The sequence below is a fragment of the Artemia sp. Qi Xiang Cuo genome, chromosome 6 (genome assembly GCF_049724085.1).
Source record: "Artemia sp. Qi Xiang Cuo chromosome 6, ASM4972408v1, whole genome shotgun sequence".
Classification (NCBI taxonomy): domain Eukaryota; kingdom Metazoa; phylum Arthropoda; class Branchiopoda; order Anostraca; family Artemiidae; genus Artemia; species Artemia sp. Qi Xiang Cuo.
The window spans coordinates 13,924,292-13,947,380 of NC_142799.1; the positions used below are offsets into that span (position 1 = coordinate 13,924,292).

The 23,089-nt window shown below is 35.5% G+C and overlaps 1 protein-coding gene across 1 annotated transcript in view; it reads left to right on the forward strand.

The window, feature by feature from the left end:
- The first annotated feature begins 1,959 nt into the window (after positions 1–1,959).
- LOC148950892 (uncharacterized) overlaps positions 1,960–23,089 on the forward strand; it is a 97,588-nt gene continuing 76,458 nt past the window's right edge. Inside the window, exons 1-4 of the mRNA XM_089090498.1 lie at positions 1,960–2,053; positions 4,660–5,202; positions 6,689–6,880; positions 14,523–14,714. Coding sequence (XP_088946624.1) covers positions 2,050–2,053; positions 4,660–5,202; positions 6,689–6,880; positions 14,523–14,714 — 931 coding nt within the window. The 5' untranslated portion in view covers positions 1,960–2,049. The remainder of the gene's footprint in view (positions 2,054–4,659; positions 5,203–6,688; positions 6,881–14,522; positions 14,715–23,089) is intronic.

Consider the following 23,089-nt stretch of genomic DNA (forward strand, 5'->3'; position numbering starts at 1 on the left):
ATATTATGCTACTACGGGGAGGCAACCCATAATAGATAAATTAGCTAGGAAGAGGTTTTTCAGCCCAAAGCCGCCCATCAAAAAATACCAAGCCCAGAAGAATTGTCCATTAGTCGGAATCCCGTGTGAATGCTGTGTCGTTTACTAGGCTATAATTTCCTCAATGGGCGCCACTCCTCAAGTGGGAATAGAGTTGACCGCAAGGTCCCCAGTCTTGCAGGTACCCCGAAAAGGTCGAGACAGCCTTTTGCAGAGGCCGTTGTCCATAGATTTGGATCGTACATTCTGCCACAGTTGTCCTCCTATAGAGGATCCTCCCGCGATGGTGTTCTGCATCACCATGCAATTTAACCCATTACTGGGAGAAGGTTTGCAACTCATGGGACTTGTGGACAAACCAGTGGGCCCTTTTGAGTGTACATTTAAGGGGCCTTCTTCCTCCTCCGCCTGTATTTATGACCCCGGGCGAAGGTGCCCCAGTTTCTATTATGGACCCCCAGGGACAAGGTCCCCCTTGGTCAGTGCCTCCTATGGAGGTACCCTACATATCTGTAGAGCGTTTCCCTATCCCCCCCCCCGGGGGACACGCTGAATGGCCTGGGGGAGGCCAGAAACATAAAAATGAAATTAATTAAAAATATTTTGTTTCCATTAAACATGGAAAATGGTATAGTCTTGTGTATGACTTTCTGAACATCAAATTATTATAGAGAGGTATACGACATTATATGACATTATTTCAATAAAAAACCTTATATGCCCCCAGGGCATAACTTACAACCCTTGCCCTGAAGGCTGTGGGGGAGTGTCTTGCTCAAAAACATAATTTCTATCTGGAAATCAACTACGCTGAACAAAATGGCTATCTCAAAATTTTGATTCGATGTATTTGGGTAAATGGTGGGCGTGGAAGGGGTGTTAGTTGCCTTCCGATCACTGTCGACTATTAAAAAGGGCACAAGCCACTCCAAATTCCAATCAAATGAGCCCTTCTTGAAGTTTCTACAACAACTCCTTCGATACGAAGTGCCCTGGTCTAAAGAAAAAATAAATAAATAATACATTGTGCCAACATCGTTCTTTACCTAGGCAGCCTGATTGCGCTGCCTATGAAATATCTCGTGTGGAGATCGTCACACATTACCTACTTGTTGTGCATACATCATTCTACATCAATGGGATCAAAATACATAATGAATTTAGTTACCTTTTATTACAATTTTGTTTTCAATTTTATTTTATAAAATGAATAAATCATTCAGTTTTTATCCTCATCACAATAAGATTTACATCGTACATTATCCTTTTGTATTACTCAAGATCTTGAAGATTGTCTACCCTACGGGACAAATTTCTTTTTTTTTGGGGGGGGGGAGATGTACACGTTATACTTCCTGGGTTCACCCCTTTACCAAAGAAACTAAAAAAAATCTTTATTTTTTCTTTCGCTTAATGGTTAACTATATCTTCATCGAGGGGGGTTTTCATAAGAACTTCCAGGTACGGAAAAACATATAAGCATCTGAATATTAATTTTCCAACTATCTTACTAGTGAGAAAAATAACCGTTACACACTTAAGGAAACCAAAAATGTGCAATGATATCGGGGATCTGAAGCTCCGTTTTTAAGCTATCTTTACAAGGGAGAAATATAAATGTTATGCATTCAAGGAAATCAAAAATTTCCAAGGATCTCGGTATAATATTACATAAGTTATTGATCCACTTTATAAACTACGGATAAATACAAATTTAGACTAATCTTGTTCAAGTTCATATTGAAAAAGAAGAGCTTCGTTGAATTTCGTATTAAGTTCGACGAAATTAGTTTAAGAATCCCCATAAAGATTTTTTTTAATTTCTGATTTATTAAAGAACTATGGCATTTTTGAGGGGAGTCGACTCTATGTCTCGGGATACGATTGTAACCTAAGTAACCTGATAATGATTCTAGATTGGTCAAAGAAGAGGATTGCGACAGACTATCTGCACCATCTGTCTCTGCTATATCTTCACCACAGTGGGGTAAAGACGACAATGAAAAAACAATGAGTAAGTAATTAATTGTTAAACGTTTGTTGACTGATTTATTTTGTATTTTTCAGGTAATTTTTACAATCCAACCTAGCTTCCCAATAATTACGGTGGGTTCTCTTAACCTCGAAAACTTGAGGAAAATTGGAACAATTTAGAAAAGGCAAGAGTGGGTGCCACTCTAGCCTTGTCTAAGTTAACTTAAGCTTTCCCAAAGGTCTCTCATATTTCCATTTTTTTAGATTGAAAACACAGATTTTCAATTTTTCGCTATTTTGTTTTTAAAAGATTTCACTTATTCTCGGTTTTGTTAGTTGCACTTCAATTATCTCTAATTTCAAAATAATTTTGACTTTCCCAAGTTTTTGTTAAAATAGTTTTGTTCTTTTTAAATTTTGTTCAAGTAATTTCGGATTTTACAAATTTTGGTCCCAAAGTGTTTACATTTTTATTTTTGTCGAGGTTTTGCCCCTTTTTTTCAATTTTCGTAGTAGTTTTGAATATTATTCGATTTTTAATACGATTTTACTCTAATTTTGTCTAACTAAAACACAGATTACTAATTACATAACTCCTAGGTTTGTTTTTACTGTTTGACAATTTCTGCTGCAAAATGTTCAAAATTTTTCTGTTTTGGTGTAAAGTTTTCCCCTTTTTCCGATTTTTGTCGAACGAAAACACAGACTTCCAATTTTTGCATATGATTTTTGCTGTTATCACTTTTGTTCCTAGATTCAGGTTGCATTGATTTTAGATTGGAATTGTTTTACCATTTTCAATTTTATCGAGCGAAATATATCTATTTCTAATTTTTTTTTTCGCCACTTCTAATTTATTTCAGTTTCAATTTGTTTTGAGTTTTTCAATTTTTTGGAGTTCTAATTTTTGTCTAGCCTCAGCATATATTTTCAATTTTTTCTGTAGATTTCACATATTTTTAATTATTTTTGTAGCGTGTTTCAAAAATGTTGAAATTTTCGAAAGTAATTTCAAGTTTCTCATTTTCTGTTGTACATTTAACTGAGTTTTTCAAGTTTTTGGTTGAGTAATTTTTACTTTTTTTAATATTGGTTAGGTAATCTCGAGTTTTTTCAATGTTTTCAGGTAATTTTGACTTTTAAATTTTTGCCCTAGCAATGATGAGTTTTTATAGTTTTTGATTGAGTAATTTCGTTTTGATTAGACTAACATATATATTTTTACTTCACCATTGTTGAGTTTACTTCATTGACTCGAGAGCCTTGAATTTTCCTTTGTTGCCTTGAGAGGCTTTCTGGCTGTGTTGCTAGAATTATGAATTTGTATTAACATTAAAGAAAGAAAGATAAGGAGGTTTTAGAAATGTGGAAATGTAAATAAAGGGTATTGGTACATTTCTTAAAACTATTTCTCTCACGTTAAATAAGTATGATAAGCTAGTAAAATTAAAATTATGAAAAAAAAAATATAATATTAGTATTGAAAAATAAATATCTGTTTACTCTTGTAAGGTCAAGCTGAATTTTTCCTATTCCGGATTAATTGTTGGTCTGTTCTAACTCTTTGGAAAATCGAGCATGTTGTATCTTGTATGACGTTTCATACGTCAAGACTAGGTGAAATTGTGAGAAAATGATTTAGTACATACTTAGCAATTATAGTTTTTTGCAAGCATGAAGTATCATATTTCTGGATAAATGAGATTAAAATATTTATAGCAAATCTTGCATTGATATAATTTTTTTCCTGCGTTAACCTTTATATGTGTGGATAATCAGGAGTACTGAGAAAATATTTTACTGAATATCTTGTACATATGACCCTTCTCTCCTGTGTGAACTCTTTATATCTCCTCATATTTTTACAGTTTTTCTCTATGAACTGTCATTTGCCTAGATAAAGGAAATTGACAGGAGATACTTTACTTAATACTTTGCAATTGTAAACGTTTTCTCTAATATGCAACTCCATATGATTTGATGAGAAAGTATAAAAAAAACTGTTTATTGCATTTATATACCATTTATATATCGTATTTATATGGTTTCTCATGTATGAATTATCATATCTGGACAAATATTATGTTTGAGGAATACTTTGGTGCATGTCTCTCATTTTTATGGTTCTTCTGTAATAAATCTCGTATGCCTAGACAAATAAAAATTGATATAAAATATATTAGTACAATCTGTGTATTAAGACTGTTTCATCTTTTTTTTCGTCGCTGATCCCTCTTTCTCCTGATATTTTGATTTAACGTCATCTCAAATATCATATGATTATTTATCTTTCACAATTGTCTTCTTGCACTTCAGTTTCATTTAGTCTGGATGCGCTGGCAGTGTAAGGTATAGGATGACTTTTTATAGGATGACTTTGATTGATAGTGCCAGCTGTTCCCGACAGATCTTTTAACTCCTCGATTTTTAATTTCTTCGGTAGAGTTTCTTCTGTTTGAGTGATAATTTCATCATCCAATTCATTTTGAAATTTGCCAAAGAAGGTGTTTTCATTCTGATTTAGGTGATTTTTTAACAATCATCATCGTTTCCATTTGATATTTATGATTTCAACTGAAAACTGACTCCACATCTATTTATCATACTCACTAGTGGCTGATAAAACATTTTAATTTTCAATTATAGGCCCTGTCTGCAATGGTTCTTCTCAAAGGAAACGTTGTGGATTTCCTATAGATTCTTCAAGTGTAACAGAAACTGTTTGGTTGACAAGCCCTTCCAAACAAGCAAAGCAACCGGAGAAAGTCAATTTAAGAACATCTGTTCAAATAAAAAAGCTATCGAAACGCACTATTGAAGAAACTTGCCTTGGGAAATGGAGGTGTAATTCTTGTGAAAAAATTGAAAATTCTTTTTATTTATTACAACTGCATATGTCTACAAATTGTGAAATAGGGCTGTCATTTAACTGTGAAATATGTGGTGTAGAAATTGACGACTACTCAAACTTTGTCATCCATTACATTGAACATGAAGTTGATAAGAAAAAGAAGTGTCCCATCTGTTTGAGCACAAATTTTGATAACATAAAGGAACACGTAATTGCGAAGGGCCATTTTTCTAAGGATTCTACTGGCTTTGGATTTCCTGATTGTTTATCTCAGATGAACAATCAAAAGGCAAAACTGGCAATTTTATCCGATTCTACCATGGATGAATATTTGCAAGGTATTTTTTTTTTTTTTACTTTTGTAATTGTCATTATAATTCCAAATGGATCGAGATTGTTGAATAGCTTGCACTACATTTACTTCAAATCTGCTTTGTATTAAATGAAATATCTAGAAGTTAATCATGAATGGTATTATTGTACTATTTCGGTAAATAATGACAGTGACTGTAATTTTTGTGAATTCAAGCCATGGATGAATATTTTCAAGGTATTTTTTTTTTTTTAATTTTGTAATTTTCATTATAATTCCAAATGGATTGATATTGTTTAATAGCTTGCACTACATTTACTTCAAATCTGCTTTGTATTAAATGAAATATCTAGAAGTTAATCATGAATGGTATTATTGTACTATTTTGGTAAATAATGACAGTGACTGTAATTTTTGTGAATTCAAGCCATGGATGAATATTTTCAAGGTATTTTTTTTTTTTAATTTTGTAATTGTCATTATAATTCCAAATGGATCGAGATTGTTGAATAGCTTGCACTAAATTTACTTCAAATCTGCTTTGTATTAAATGAAATATCTAGAAGTTAATCATGAATGGTATTATTGTACTATTTTGGTAAATAATGACAGTGACTGTAATTTTTGTGAATTCAAGCCATGGATGAATATTTGCAAGGTATTTTTTTTTTACTTTTGTAATTGTCATTATAATTCCAAATGGATCGAGATTGTTGAATAGCTTGCACTACATTTACTTCAAATCTGCTTTGTATTAAATGAAATATCTAGAAGTTAATCATGAATGGTATTATTGTACTATTTCGGTAAATAATGACAGTGACTGTAATTTTTGTGAATTCAAGCCATGGATGAATATTTGCAAGGTATTTTTTTTTTTACTTTTGTAATTTTCATTATAATTCCAAATGGATTGAGATTGTTGAATAGCTTGCACTACATTTACTTCAAATCTGCTTTGTATTAAATGAAATATCTAGAAGTTAATCATGAATGGTATTATTGTACTATTTTGGTAAATAATGACAGTGACTGTAATTTTTGTGAATCTCCTTAAGACCACAGAAGCTCCGAAATATGTTTATTTAAGGATTTGACTCCTTTTTTCAAAGGGGTTTTGTAGCAAATAGCCATAACATTTCTAAAGTTAGTGATTTCTTTTCATCTCTAGACTGTTTTGGGCTGGGATTCTGTTATGTATAGACTGGTTGTGCCTTGATTTTGGCTATAATTCCATATCTGAAAGTCTCATTCATAGGTATAAAAATTTTCTTAAATAGTAAATATTTTAGAGGGGGAGAGGGTTAGAGCTGGCATTTGAAAACAACTCCCTAGAATTCAATTTATATTGAGGACTGGAATGATTCATGGAAGTGAATAAAATATTATTAAAAATTCAAAAGATATAATTTTTTTTATAAAAAGAGTATTTTTAAAATATTCGTGTGAGTTTTAAGCTATGCATCTTAAGAATATAGTGTGTTTATATACACTTACTGCCATTTTTTTAGACTTCGAAGGAAAAGATCCTTTGTCAAATGAAGATGCTACAGTTCAAAATGTTGAAAATTCCATTTTGGCATGCGGATCCGACTCTCTTGTCACAGATCGCATGTCAGGTTTCAACACTGCATTTGACGTTGTTGTCTTACAACCCGAAATTTTTCCTGAGCTATCGATAATGACTCGAACAAATGTTTATGGTAAGGATATACATTATTATGTTCTTTTTGTTTCCGTTTATATTTTCTAATTATAAACCTAATAATGGTAATAGTAAGAGTCCTAGAGTGGATTTCATGCGATTTTTTCTATTACTGATAATGATGGGCGATTTATTTTTATTTTAAACGATTGATAATAAGAAGTTTATTTTCAAAATTCATTCGTAAAAGTAGAAAATAATACGGTTTAAGTTTTCTAGTGCATAGAGTTCAGCACTAAGATGTTAATGTTTCGTAGGTTTTGGAGAAATTTCTCAAAAATGATATCGGCATCTAGAACTTGTCTTTCAAACCTTCCTTAAGATGGATCGTATGTTATGCTTCACCAAATACTATATAACTTAACTTGAAAATCTAACGTAGTCATTTGTTTTCATGTTGTTTTGGAATGATAAATACTGTATAAAAAATATAGAAAATTTATAAGAATCTATTAGACACTGACGTAAGTAACAAGAATAGTTGTTACAAATATTCTTATATAGAATAAAATAATTCCTGGATATTTGAACAGTACATAGTTTTAAAAGTAATAATGGCAAAAAGAAAAACTGTTAAATAAATGTATCTGAAAAAAGAAGAAATTTCCTGAAAGACTGAAAGGAATGTTCGGAGGTGGCATGGGATCCGGATATAGCGGAAATTTAACGAGGAATTTGCTGAAGACATTCTATAAAATATAACTTAGGCAAAATTGTAAAAAATATTATGCAAAATAATTGATCAAAGAAACCAATGAGAAACTACCTTATTCAGAAAGACTTTAGTGGAATATTGTTAAACTGAAGTCACGAAAAAAAATAAAATAAAACTTGTCTCAGCTGCATTGCCTCTTAAAGGTTCAGCCAAGAATGACAAAACAAAATTATGGATTCCTGCCACTTATTTTATTAGAATTTCAACAATTTTCTATTGCAGTATATGCTATCTTGCCGCTACCCTTCTATATTATTTAGCCCCATGAATGATTTTATGGTTTAATAGAATAATAAATAAGAAGAGCATTGATCGTCAGCCTCTAAAACATAAATTTTGAAAAAATCAGATGACGATGGTCCACCTTGGCGGGTAGCTTTAAGACAGTTATAAGTCATTTCCTTGGAATGGGTGGATTATTCCTTTTATCTGGTTCCAGGCATATGAATGGCCAATCCCTGAGTGTTCGAATGGGATTCAGGCTACAACGAAGCTTGGCAATTTTAAGAAGTATTGCGGAGTGAGATACGTATAATATTAGGCCCTGACCGGTAAATAATATAAGTAGAGATGGGGGTACCAGCGCGAACCCCACACCATATATGGGCATAGACTCCGAACCCCACACCAAATATGGGCATGGAATCCCCTGGGAAATTGATTGCGTAATCGATTGGGAATTTGGAACACCTGTGCTGTCAGTCATTAATCAAATTGTTTCCAGGCAAAGTTTAATAATGTCTGACAGGTACTGTCAACATTTCTCCAGAAATAGATCCAAGTCATTAATGTCTTTGCCTCGGAAACAACTCTTTTGGTCGAACTCCAAAGATATTAATAACCAAACGCCATGGAAACAGTTCTCCAAGAAACATCTTAGCGATGAATTGTTTTAGCGCGGGAATCGGGTTTCTTATTAATTTGAAATGCGTTAGCGCAGAGATGCCAAAAACAAAAGGAACACGCTGAAATTACGTTTAGGGATTATTTGGGCGAAACTTTTTTAGACAGGTTATGGAATTATTTCGGCGAAACAGTTAGAGCCATTCTAAAAGATGATTATAGAAGAGAATTTGAGGGTGAAACCCTGTAGTCGCTATAATACACAAGTTCCATTGAACAGTGTCATGAGGTCCTCTACCCCAACCCCAATGGGTTCCGATCCCCCTACCCCAAACCCAAAGGGGTCCAATCCCGCTACCCCCACCCCCCTTGGGTCCGATCCCCCCCCCCCCCCACCCGAACGAACCGCTCGGTCCTCCAAGGTCCCCCCGACCCCAAAGACCCACCCGGACCCCAAATGCCCTCCCCCCCAGTCCTCAAAGGTCCCCCGGGACCGAGAAGTGCCATGGGTCAGGAAAGCGCCGCATGGGGATGCGCCGCGGGTCGGAGGAAGCGCCGCAGGGGATGCGCCGCATGGATGCCCTGCATGGATGCGCCGCAGGGATGCGCCGCAGGGATGTGCCGCAGGAATGAGCCGCAGGGATGCGCCGCAAAAAGTAAACTAAAAAGTAAAAATTTCGAAATGTTATCCCCCAAACGCCCTCCTCAGACCCCCAAAGGCCCTCCCCTGGTCCTCAAAGGTCCCCCGGGCTCCCAAAGGGCCAACCGGCCCCAAGGGTCCCCCGGGCCCCCAAAGGTCCTCCCCCGGTCCCCAAAGGTCCACTGGGCTCCCAAAAGACCACCCAATCCTCAAGGGCCCCGGATCTCCAAACGCCCTCCCTGGGCCCCAAAGGCCCTTCCCCGGTCCCCATACATGCACACAAAAACTTACACACACACACGAAAACTTACACACACACACGAAAACTTACACACACACACGCCAAAACTAACACACACACACACAAAAACTTACACACACACACAAAAACTAACACATGCACAAGAAAACTTACATGCAGACAAAAACTTACATGCACACAAAAACTTACACACACACACACACAAAACTTACACAAACACACACACACAAAACTTACACACACACACACACGAAAACTCACACACACACGCCAAAACTCACACACACACAAAAACTTACACACACAAAAACAAATATAAAAAAGACAAAAATCATACACACACACACAATAAAAAACAAACAAACAAACTATAAATAAAAAACACACTAAAAAACTTACTTACAAATACAAAAACATATACACACACACACACAAAAACAAGCGCATGAACACGAACACTTACATTAACACAAAAACTAATACACACACACACACACACACAAAAAACATACACACACAAAAACTTACAAACACACACACACACACAAACTAACAAACCCACAAAAAAAACTTACATCCAAACACACAAGATTAGACACACAAAAACTTAAACACAAACACACACACAAAAACTTACACACACACTCAAAAAATTAAATCCACACAAAAACTTACATCAACACAAAAACTTACACACACACACAAACATACAAACACTCAAAAAAAATTACACACACACAAAAACTTACAAACACAAACACATTAAAAATTACACACACACACAAAAACTTACACACACACCCCAAAAATTACACACACACACACAAAAACTTACACACACACACAAACAAACAAAAACTAACACAATCACACGAAAACATACAAGCACACAAAACATTAAATGCAAAAAAAAAATTACACACACACACCCACACAAACCATACTCACACACACCCCCTACAACTTACACACACACCCCAAAACTTACACACACACAAAAACTGACACACACACACACACACACACACACAAAAACTTACACATGAACACAAAAAAACTCACACACACACTCACACAAACTTACACACACACACACACACACAAACTTACACACACACACACGAAAACTTACACACAAACGCCAAAACTTACACACACACAAAAACTTACACACACACACACACACACACACAAAAACTTACACATGAACACAAAAAACTCACACACACACGCACACAAAATTGCAAACACACACACACACACACAAAAATAACACACAAACACACTAAAACTTACACACACACTACAAAACATAAACACAAAAAAACTTACACACAAACACACACAAAAACTTACACATGCACACAAAAACTTACATGCACAAAAAAACTAACATTCACACAAAAACTAACACACACACACACACACACAAAACTAACACACACACACACATGAAAACTCACACACACACTCCAAAACTTACACACACACAAAAACTTACACACACACACACACACACACACAGACACACAAAAACTAACACATGAACACAAAAAAAACTCACACACACATGAACACAAAATTACATACACACACACACAAAAATTACACACACACACATCAAAACTAACACACACACGTCAAAACTAACACACACAAAAACTTACACATGCACACGAAAACTAACACAAACACACACCAAAACTTACACACACACGCCAAAACTGACATACACACGCACAAACAAACACACACACACGCACACAAAAACAAACAAAGGCACACGAAAACTTACATGCACACAAAAAATTACATGCACACAAAAACTTAAACACACACACACACACAAAACTTACACACACACACACACACACTAAAACAAACACACACAATCCAAAACTAACAAACACACAAAAAAAAACACAAAAACATCAAAACAAAAATAAAACAGAACACAAAAAAAAACAATCAAAACAACGCACAAAAACATACACACACACACACACACACACAAAAATTACACACACACACACGACAAAATAAAAACACGAGCAACACAAAAACAACCACACCAAAAAACACAAAACAAAAAATAAACCACACACACACACACACACAAAAACTAAAACACACACAAACTAACACACACACACACACACACACAAACTTACACAAACTTGCACAAACACACAAAAAACTTATATCCACACGCAAAAGCTTAGACACAAAAAAACTTACACACACACAAAAAAACTAACACCCACACTCAAAAACTAACAAGCCCACAAAAACTTAAAAGAAAACAAAAACATACACACCCACACAAACTTACAAACACTAACTAAAACTTACACACGCAAACACTAACTTACACACAAACACACAAAAACTAACACACACACGCCAAAACTTACACACACACACAAAAACTTACACACACACACACACACAAACACTTACACGAACACACTAAAACTAACAAGCACACAAAAACTTAAACACACACACACGAAAACTTACACACACACGTCAAAACTTACACACACGAAATCTTAGACACACAAAAACTAACAAACACACACACACACAAAAACTTACACACACACTCAAAAACTTACACACACACACACAAAAACTTAAAAAAACAAACACTTACACACAAAAAAACATAAACACACACGCAAAAACTTATACACACACACACAAAAACTAGCACACAAACGCACGAAAACAAAAGCACACACAAAAACTAACACACACGCACAAAAACAAACACCCACACACAAAAACTTAAACACACACAAACACACTAAAAATTACTCACACACACGAAAACTTACAAACACACACGACAAAACTTACACACACACAAACACTCACACACACACACACACACACAAAAACTTACACATGCACACGAAAACTTACACGCACACACAAAAACTTACACACACACACACGAAAACTTACACACACACACGTCTCATTATTTCATTAAAAATATTTTATAAATTATTTTGTTAAGTGTTCATCATTTTAGGGTATGCTAGAACGTCAAACGTTCAGAATATCTATTAAAAAGGTCAGAGATAAAAGAAAAATTGAAGTTTTAGAGATAAAGATACTACTAGCAGGTTCAATGTTTCATAGAATATAGAAAAGTTCAAGTTCTCTTCTGAATTTTACCAAAGAACACAATTCACTTCTAATTTCACCAGAGAAAATAAAAAGCTTCCACTTCAGTTTTAAGTTCACCAAGACTTAAAATATTTAAAGTTCACTTCTAAATTTTTCTGTAGAAGATAGGAAAAGTTATGCTATGATTGTTATCCCTGCGGCGCCTCCATGCGGCGCACCTCCTGCGGCACTTCCTCCGACCCGCGTCGCACCCCAATGCGGCGCTTTCCTGGCCCGCGGCACTTCGCGGGCCCGGGGGACCATTGAGAACGGGTGGGGCGGGCATTGGGGGGCCGGGAGGGTCTTTGGGGTCGGGTGGCCCGTGGAGGCCGGAGCGCTGCGTTCGGGTGGGGGGGAGTGGGTATCGTACCCAAGGGGGGTTGGGTTAGAGGTTTGGGAACCCTTTGGGGTTGGGGTAGGGGGATCGGAACCCATTGGGGTTGGGGTAGAGGACCTCATGACACTGTTCAATGGAACTTGTGTATTATAGCGACTACAGGGTTTCACCCTCAAATTCTCTTCTATAATCATCTTTTAGAATGTCTCTAACTGTTACGCCGAAATAATTCCATAACCTGTCTAAAACAGTTTCGCCCAAATAATCCCTAAACGTAATTTCAGCGTGTTCCTTTTGTTTTTGGCATCTCTGCGCTAACGCATTTCAAATTAATAAGAAACCCGATTCCCGCGCTAAAACAATTCATCGCTAAGATGTTTCTCGGAGAACTGTTTCCATGGCGTTTGGTTATTAATATCTTCTGAGTTCGACCAAAAGAGTTGTTTCCGAGGCAAAGACATTAATGACTGGGATCTATTTCTGGAGAAATGTTGACAGTACCTGTCAGACATTATTAAACTTTGCCTGGAAACAATTTGATTAATGACTGACAGCACAGGTGTTCCAAATTCCCAATCGATTACGCAATCAATTTCCCAGGGGATTCCATGCCCATATTTGGTGTGGGGTTCGGAGTCTATGCCCATATATGGTGTGGGGTTCGCGCTGGTACCCCCATCTCTACTAATATACCTTTGCTTGCTGAGTCGACATTGACAAGAGTATTAGTTGTTATATTAAGTGCTTTGCCATGGCTAGTTCTTTGTTTGATGCTATATCAGTTTGAAATTGTAATGCAAATGGGTTTTAGCTCATCCCGAAAATATCTCGAATACTTGAAATGAGAGGTTGCAACGAAGATGGGTAGAAAAGAGAGTCACTGAGGTTCAGCTTTTGCTTCTAAGGAACCGAAGTAAGGTTTCCAAAGTGAAATGTTGAAGAAACACTTGACTGCAAGATTATCAACTTCATCGGAAGTGTGAGGTTTTTAATTAAGAGAGGACTAGCATTTTCTAGTTACAGGCTCGTACATGATTGACACCACTGGAAGACTTCAATTTTATTTTGGGTTACTTTTATGGATTGTGTAATGTTTTGAAACTAATTGAGTAGCTTCGTTGCTAAATAGCAACTTTTCTTTGTTACTGCTTGAAGACAAATATCCCATTGAAAATTAGGACCCATGTCACCTTTAATTTTTTGCATTGGTATCCATTATGGAATATCTCCCAAAATAAGCTTTCAAACTGATTAAAAACACGTGTAAGCTTGTATTTTTGACGAATTTTTGGGAGGATTTCCTCCGAAACAGGGGGAAACCCTCGTTTCCAAGAAAGACATCACATACCTCCTGGACGTGGACCTACTCTTGCCCTCCCAGCCCCTTAACTGAAATGCTAAAAATACGCCTAAGAATCAAATTACGTAGTCCTGTCATTTCATTGATAAGAGTACCTTGATGTGTGCTATAGTTTTATGTGTGATGTTTTCGTTCTAACGTATAAAAATATTTTAAGCTGTTAAATAGTAAATGTTCTAAAGGGGAAGAAGGAGAGGAGAATTTTTTAGATTTTTTAGAATTTTTTAGAGGACTGGAGTAATTCATGAAGGTGCAAAAAACATAGGAATATAGTTCATTCAATTGCCCTTTGTGTTATTCTTTTAGACGTAAAAGACAAAGACCCATTGTCAAATGAAGATGCTGCTGACCACAATGTTAAAGATTCCATTTTGGTAAATGGACCCCACTCTTCTGTCGCAGATCACATGTCTGGTTTCAAAGTTGAAGTTGGTGTTGCAGTTAAAAAACCTAACGTTTTCACTGAGCAATCTGCAGTGACTGGATCAAGTGCTTATGGTAAGGATAAACTTTATCATATTTTTTTTCATCCATTTCTATTTTCTAATTATAAACCTAATATTGATAATAGTCACGGTCCTAGGGTGAATTTCTTAAGTTTTTTCTATCGCTATTAACGATGCGCGACTTTTTTAATTGAAAACGATGGATAATTGGAAGTTTATTTTCTTATTTATTCGTAAAAGTGGAAGATAATAGAATTTCGCTTTCTTTGGTTTTCTAGTGCATATAGTGCTAAGACATTATGGTATCAAGTGTTATTAAAGAAATTGACTAACCTTACTCATAGAAATAAAATTGTTATTTAGAACAAGGCCTTTAACCCTCCAAAAGATGGAATTTGGCTATATTTTACCAAAAACTAAATACTTTAATTTGACAGTCTAAGGTTTCATTTGACTTTGTATTCTTTTGGAATAAAGAATAATTTGTTGCACATTGGAAGGAAAAAATAGTTGTAACAAATATTCTGATATTTGGAACAAATTCCTGGACAAATTCCTGGATATTTGAACAGTATATAGCTGTTCAGATTATAGTGGAAAAAAAATATTCTAAACTGAATTTATCTGGAAAAAAAGAAGCAATTTGATGAAATAGGAAAGGGACTTTTTGGAGTTGGCAGGGGAGCATGAGCATCTCTTTGGGGCTTAATATCAAAATGATTGAAAATACCTAGAAAAATATAAGAGGTTAAAGAGGGATTTTATGAACATAGTAAATAAAATACAGCCTAAGCGAATATTTTAGCTTAAAAAAAATTCTATGTTTATTAGATGTTGAATTGTTTTGGTAAGAGATGTGGTTGCATTGAGGAGTGAAAGGAGAGTCGTAACGCGTGATTGAGAGTAATTGTTATGTTTAAGGGACTCAGCGTGCGTTTTATGCATAGTGAAGTAAAATTTAAACTTAGAAAAGTATATGTTCATTCATTTCTGTTTATATTAATAAAATTTGACTTAATCTGAAATCTGAATAATGTGAGATTCGGTTCCTCTGAAAGCTGCCTGGTATTTTCAAAAATATGGTTTTCAGAATCTAACTTACTTGCTCTTTTTTTTTTATTGAATATCCTGTTATAAAGTATATTTGCGCACAACAGAAAAGAGAACAAATAAAAATGGAAGATAAGACAAGGAAAGGGAGTGGCACGAAGACAAACAACAGGTTATGTAGGCAACGAAAAAAAAAAAAAAATACAACAAAACCCATGCCAAAGGATTTAACTGTAGTTCAATAAGTAATGATTAATAGTTCATTGTCTTTTTTTGCCTGGATTATCTAAAAACTCTTGACTATGGAGTGTAAACAGCATACTAACAGACCAAACTGACAGAATAATAGTAAAGGCAAAAAGCCAAAAGTTGACGGTTAATCGACGTTAAGAAAAGTCGACGGTAAGAATCGACTCCGTCGATTCTCCGTCTTCGTATGACTTGCCCATATATACTAAGGGATGGGCAAATTGAACTGTTGATCTTTCAAGCTCTAGGAGTGGGAGTGGTAAGTAGTTTGAAAAAAAAAAACAGTTTCAGACTTCTTCGAGCTAAAGTCTTTTCCCATCTTGGGGTATTAGTGCTGAAAGATACCAAAAATTCCACTTTTCAGCTGCAGCGTGTAACAGAAATTTAGGATCTTCTCCGCGTAACATACTATTGACTGATTGATATGTTCCAATATTAAGGAAGAAGGGCATTTAGCGTCAGCCTCCAGGACATAGATGTTGAAAAAATCAGGTGGTGATATTGCACCTTGGGGGTAACCTTGAAGACAACTGCAAGCCTTTCCCATGGAATGAGCGGCAAATTTTTTTAGTCTGGTGGAAGTTTTAGGCAGATCAATGGAAGTAAATCCATATCCTTGAGTGTTCGAACGAAATCTGGTTTCTAACCACGCTTGCCAATTTTATGAAGTACTGCAGAGTGTATAAGTTAGTCGAAAATACGTATAACATCACGACCAGTAAGAACTAGACTTTTCCCGCTGACTCACCACGTTCTTTCACGTAGATAATGGATTTGATGGTCATTTTTGGGTATATTAGGTTGTTTGCTGGTACTTTTGTCTTTTTCGAATGAAAGCTAGTTTAATACTGTTTGACATCGAACGATTTGAAGAGGCGGCAGTTCTAGCTTGATAAGAAATGGTGAATCAGCCGTCAAAGGATTAAAATAGCTAAATTGACTTGACTTGACTTGCTTTATTTACTACTAATTACAAAATAAACTATATACAAGCAACCGCCCGGAGAAGGCTCAAAAAGCCTGATGAAATACGGATTAACTAATCTAATTCTAAACATCAAAAATTTATAATTATCCAAAAAAAAAAAACACATGAAAAAAAAAAAAAAAACTTTAAAACGCGCTCTCTAAAAAAAAAAAAAAAAAACAAAAACTATGAAGAAAAGAAAAAAAAACATTAATTATGAAAATAATAATAAATTACCTCCCATCTCCCAAGAGATGTTTTTTTATTTTTACTTTAAACGACCCAATGTGGTCAGCTTCCCGAACGCAAACTGGGATATCATTCTAAATAGCCGGAGCCAAATACCGAATTCCAAAACCTGCACGTGTGGTGTCTCGATACTCAACCGTAAAATTTTCCGCCTCTCTAGTCGCATACTTGTGGAGTGAACTATTTACGCGAAAAAATATTGTAAAAACTGGAGGACATACATCATTCCAACATCTATAGGCGAAAATAGCAGCTTGGTAATCGTGAATCTGACCAATGTTAAGCACTCTTAAATTTTTTAAACATGACATGGTATCATTCACATTTTCTATATAATTCCCAAGAAGACGTACTGTTTTATTTTGTAAAATTAGCACTCTTTTAAAATTTGCATAAAAATTGCTAGACCAAATGACACAACCATAAGACATATAAGGCGCAACAATACTATGATACAATAATAAAAGAACCGACAATGGTAAAAAATGCTTCAAACGACGCAAAATTCCCAGACCTCTAGCAACTTAAGCTGCAACAAGATCACTATGGTGCTTCCAAGACAAATTACAATCTAGCTGGAAGCCCAAATAATACACCTCGTGCACCTGTGACAAAGGCTTACCATTAAAAAATATCTCTTCATCAACACTCGGAGGCTTACCAACTCTCCAAAAAATCATAAAATAAGTTTTTTTAACATTTACTGACAAAAGGCTTAAACTTGTAAATACATAAAATGACTTTAAAACCCTATTTACTTTCAACAATAGATCATCAATCATTCGACTAGACATAGTTAAAGCAGTATCATCCGCGAAAGTCGTGATAAAACACTCCGGTAAGTAAAAACGCATTGAATCAACATACACAAGGTACAAAAGTGGTCCCAAGACAGATCCCTGAGGTACACCACACTTCACTTGATAGGGAGAAGAAAATACATCATTTAAAACAACTGGAATAGATCTTCCACTTAAAAAACTATCAAACCATTTCACATAATTACCACGAACTCCAAGGGACTGTAGACGTTTGAGTAAAATTTTAAAATCCACTGTATCAAACGCCTTTCTAAAATAAAAAAAAAAAAACAGTCAAAGGGATTTCACCAAGTTCAAAGCATCTATTTACAATATCACAGAGAGAATGCACGGCGTCCGACGTCGAGTGACCTTTCCTAAAGCCGAACTGAGTTTCACTTAACATCCCTGTTTTCGTAAGGTAATCATACAGCCTTTTATGTACAATTTTTTCAAATATTTTTGAAAACAGGGGAAGGATTGATATAGGTCTTTAATTTTCGATATCTAGTTTAGACCCACCTTTATGGAGAGGGATAACTTTTGCCCTTTTAAGCGCATCGGGGAATACCCCAGTTTCCAGGGAAAGATTGATTATGTGGACAAGACATGATATTAAATAACACATCACTGATTTAAAAGCCTTCAAATTAATTCCATCTGTCCCTGCTGAATAAGATTTGATTGTTTTCACAACCTTCAGAATTTCATCTCCAGTACACGGTTGAAATTCAATTTCATTTCAAATTCCTCTTTCATCCAAAAATTCGTCCCCCAAGGACTCATTATTAAAATTCACTAACCCTTCCGCCTGCACATTTTGACCAATACTTGAGAAGAACTCAGCAAATTTATTAGTAATAATCGTTTCATCACTCACTGCTTCTCCTTGAATCAGCAGCGAATTGGGTGGAGCTTCTTTCTTCTTTCCCAATAGGTCATTTATAACCTTCCAAGTTCCTCTCGCATTATCCTTATTTAAACTCAGTTGGTTAGCAAAATATTCTTTTTTAGCTTTCCTTCTCATTGAGTTCACTTTATTGCGTATTATTTTAAACTCTTACATTTTCTTGACACACCTACTATTTAAATAATCTCCATACACTTGATTTCTTAAATGTGACGCTTCAAGAATTTCTGTAGTTATCCAAGGCTTCCTGGGTTGATCCTTATGGGGTTTCACAAATTTAACTGGGCAAGTCTTGTCATAAATTGGCTGTATGATCCCCATCATGCAATCAAATGCCCCAGAAGCGTCATCTTTTATCTCCAAAATCTCGCTAAGATCAGTGCTGCTTAACTCATCACCAAACCTCTGTAAGTTCTCTTTTTTTAACGACCGTGTCTTCACTTTTTTTCTTTCATTTCTTTTTATGCAAACACAAGGTACCGTTCCGAGAACTGGAAAATGGTCAGAACAAGGGTACAGAACCACATCAGCATAACTACGGTCCAGATACTTCGAACCAACAAAAATATTGTCAATGAGAGTAGCTGAATGACTTGTAACCCGTGTTGGAATATTAGCTAGGGAAAAAGATCCTTAGCAACCATCAAATTAAAAAAATCAAGATTCACTCCATTCAGCGATAGCAGATCAAAGTTAAAATCACCAATACAAATAAAATCTAAGCCTGTCCGAGACACCGCACGCGTAAATTGATCAAATCCACGGTCAAAATCTTCCCAGCTTGCGCTCGGTGGCTTATACACAATACTAATCAAAAATTTACTACTACCCAAATTTAAATCAATACTAAAACTTTCAAACTTACCCTCTATCCAAACATCAATATCATGCGGATCAACTTTCAAAGCTGTTTTAGGTAAGAATTTGCAAGAATTTGCCGCCATTGATTTCATAAGAAAACAACCAAATAATCAAAAAGCCTTTAATTTCTAGTTTCCCCCACCTCGCACTCTTAAGATGGAAATCGGCATTAGGGTACGGGAAAAATGAAAATCTGAACTCAGATTTGGAGTCGACATGTTTGATTTGATAGCAAACGACTATTTAAATTCCAAAATGTTTATAAGCACAAAAGCCGCACCCCCCCCCCTCCATCATTGTCTCCCTTCAAGGGCAAATTTGGGATACTTTTGTAAGAGAGATTCGGGGAGATAAGATTGTGTTAATTAGCTGATTTTTCTGAACATTTTGGTGTAAAAAAATTCAGTTGCGATTTCCCCAAGATTTGACCAATTTTTCCCGTATCCTTCCTTCACTAGATTATATATAAATGCATAAGATATATTGAATATTAGCATAGTGGATCCTGAAATTAGAAGTTTGAACTTTTCAACTTTCCGAATTTTTGATTATATCTGTTAGTTATTTTTGATGCTTCTCTAGGGGTTTCTAGGGGGTTTTCTATTCTTCCAATTTTGGCTTTCTTTTGTTTTTTTTTCTGTTTGATTTCTGTGTGATTTATTTTTGTGTGGTCTGTTTCGTTCCTAATTTTCTTCATCAGATATAAACATGATCCCTTTTAACTTTGTCTAATAGTGCTGAAGAAGAGAGGTGGTTGTACTCCCGAAGTATCTGCAACGTTTTGCGCAGTTTTTGTTCGTATTACAATTGAGTCGAAGCTCAGACCACAAAGAGCTGAATTTTTACAGATTAGAATAGCTTCATCAGGAAAAGAGTAGCATAACCACCTAGTAGCAAAGTTGGAGCCAATTTTCCCAAATCAAGTGAAAATGACATTAAAAACGGAAAAATGAGCCATTTGGCACCATGAAAGTACTATAAAAGTACTATGAAGATACTCTGTAGTACTATAAAGGTAAATACATAACAAAGAAAACTGACCCGTTTCTGTGGATGTTTAAATTATGAAGGCTTATCTTAGTTTTGACAAGATTTTTGAAGAAGCTAAATTTCAGCTGGGGTTGGGGGGCAAACTCGGGTTGGGGGAGACTGAGGGCTGGGAGGGGCAGTTGTTCCCCTGCCTCATAGCAAATTATACCCCTGGTTAATATGTTTTTTCGTCATCTTGGAAATTGACATTCCGAGAATTTTTACCTGGAAAATATTACTTAGATTAGACACACGGCTAAGCAATTTTTTTTTTCAAGGGTGATCGTATTAAATATGCTGAGATATTTATGACGTAATCCAAAATTAATCAAGATGACGAATAAATCTGAACATCTTAAGTGAAAAGCAAGAGAAAATGTATGAAGTAATAATGATGACAAAAATAAAATACGCGAAATCTGCAGTTAGAGGACATGCAATAACAAGCGTAACATCGAATTACAAATGAAAACGATGGGAATTGAATAAATGTGACAGTGAGAGTCGCAACGAATCGCAACCGAAAAGGATTTACTACTAAGTTCTCAGTTTGATGACATGCTACAAGGAACAGCCCAATGAATTGCAAACAAAAATGATGCACAGTGAAACCCACATTTGCAAGACTTGCAAGAGAAAGCATCAATAATTGAGGATCATTGATTATTTCAATTTTTAATAATTGAATAATTGAGTGTCCTTAATAATTTTACTCGCAGGAAGGGAATTCTGTCTGTGCTTGCTGATAAACTCCGAAGTTACCGTACTAAAACACTAGATTTATCCATCTATTCAGTTTTGCAGCCTTAGCTGGTTTTGGTGCTTTAGCTTTCTATTCTTTCTTTGCTGGCGAGGCCACACTCTGGGATTCTATATAGATCTTGGCGCAACTTCAGCTTCAACTTCAGACAATTGAAACTCATCTAAACTTCTCCTTATCATTATTGCAAAAAATCTTTCATCCATACACAATTTCAAACTTAGATGCTTATACTCTGAAAACCGGCGTAGCAAGGTTAACGTTACTCTTTTTACTTAAAAGGTTGCATTTTGAGGAATAAAACCTATACTAAAATATAAATATGTTCATTCTTCTAAAGGTCAATATTCTTACAATGGTTTCATCCATGCTAACCTGCTAGGGACTGGGCTGGGAATAATGAAAATCCGTTAATATACGATTTTTAGCCTGAAGAATGGGTAATATTTATATAAATATGTTTTGTCGTCATCTTAGAAAGTAACACACTGAGCTTTTTTTGCTTGAAAATATGACCTAGATTGGGCACGACTATGGGAATTTTTTTTTTTTTTTGCAAGAATGATCGTATTAAATATGTTAAGATATTTATAATGCCATCCAAAACTATTCAACTATATCAGGACGAATCAATCTGAACAACTTAAGCGAGAGGGAAGAGAAAATTCATGAAGTAATAATCATGAACAAGAAATGAAATATACGAAATCTCTGGTTAGAGGAAATGCAACGACAAACGTAACAACGAATTACAATTGAAAACGACACACAACGGAATCTGCGGATAGAATACAAGCGACAGCGCGAATCGCAACCGAAAATGATTTACAACGAAATTCTCAATTAGAAGACATGCGACAAGGAGCATCCAAGTGAATTGCAAACAAAAATAATATGCACCGGAACCCGCAATTACAAGACTTGTAACAAAGAGTATGAATGGTTTTTTGCTGGTACCTTTGTCTTTTTCGAATGAGAGTTACTTTAATACTGTTTTAAATCAAACTATTCGAGACTTCTAAGGCGGCATTTCTAGCTCGATAAGAAATGGTGAATCAACTGGCAAGGATTAAAATAACTAGTCCATGTAGGTCAACTTTCAAAGCCGTTTCAAGTAAGATTTTAGGCAAGAATTTGCCGCCATTAATTTCATAGGAATCGATCAAATAACCTTTTAATTTTGAGTTGCCCCCCCCCAGGCTCTAATGGTGAAAATCGAAATTAGGGTACGGGAAAATAAAAATCTGAACTCAGATTTGGTATACCTGCTAAAAGACTGCCCAAAATCACCTCAAAAGTAATGTCATTTGATCAATTACAGCTCCTCGAATTTTCTGCGGTGCAACTCGCTTCGATCGAAAATTTTGCCGACAGAATTCCTTTTTCTTTTCAATCAAATTTCATAATTAAATCACAAATTCTCAATAGAATTAAATGATAAGTAGTCCCCTGGGAGAATTCGCTTATGGGCCTTTGCCTTTGAGACAGTTAGCCGACGTTGAAGCTCACAAAATGATGTTTTGGTGGCCGGCGTTTACCCCCCCCCCCCGGG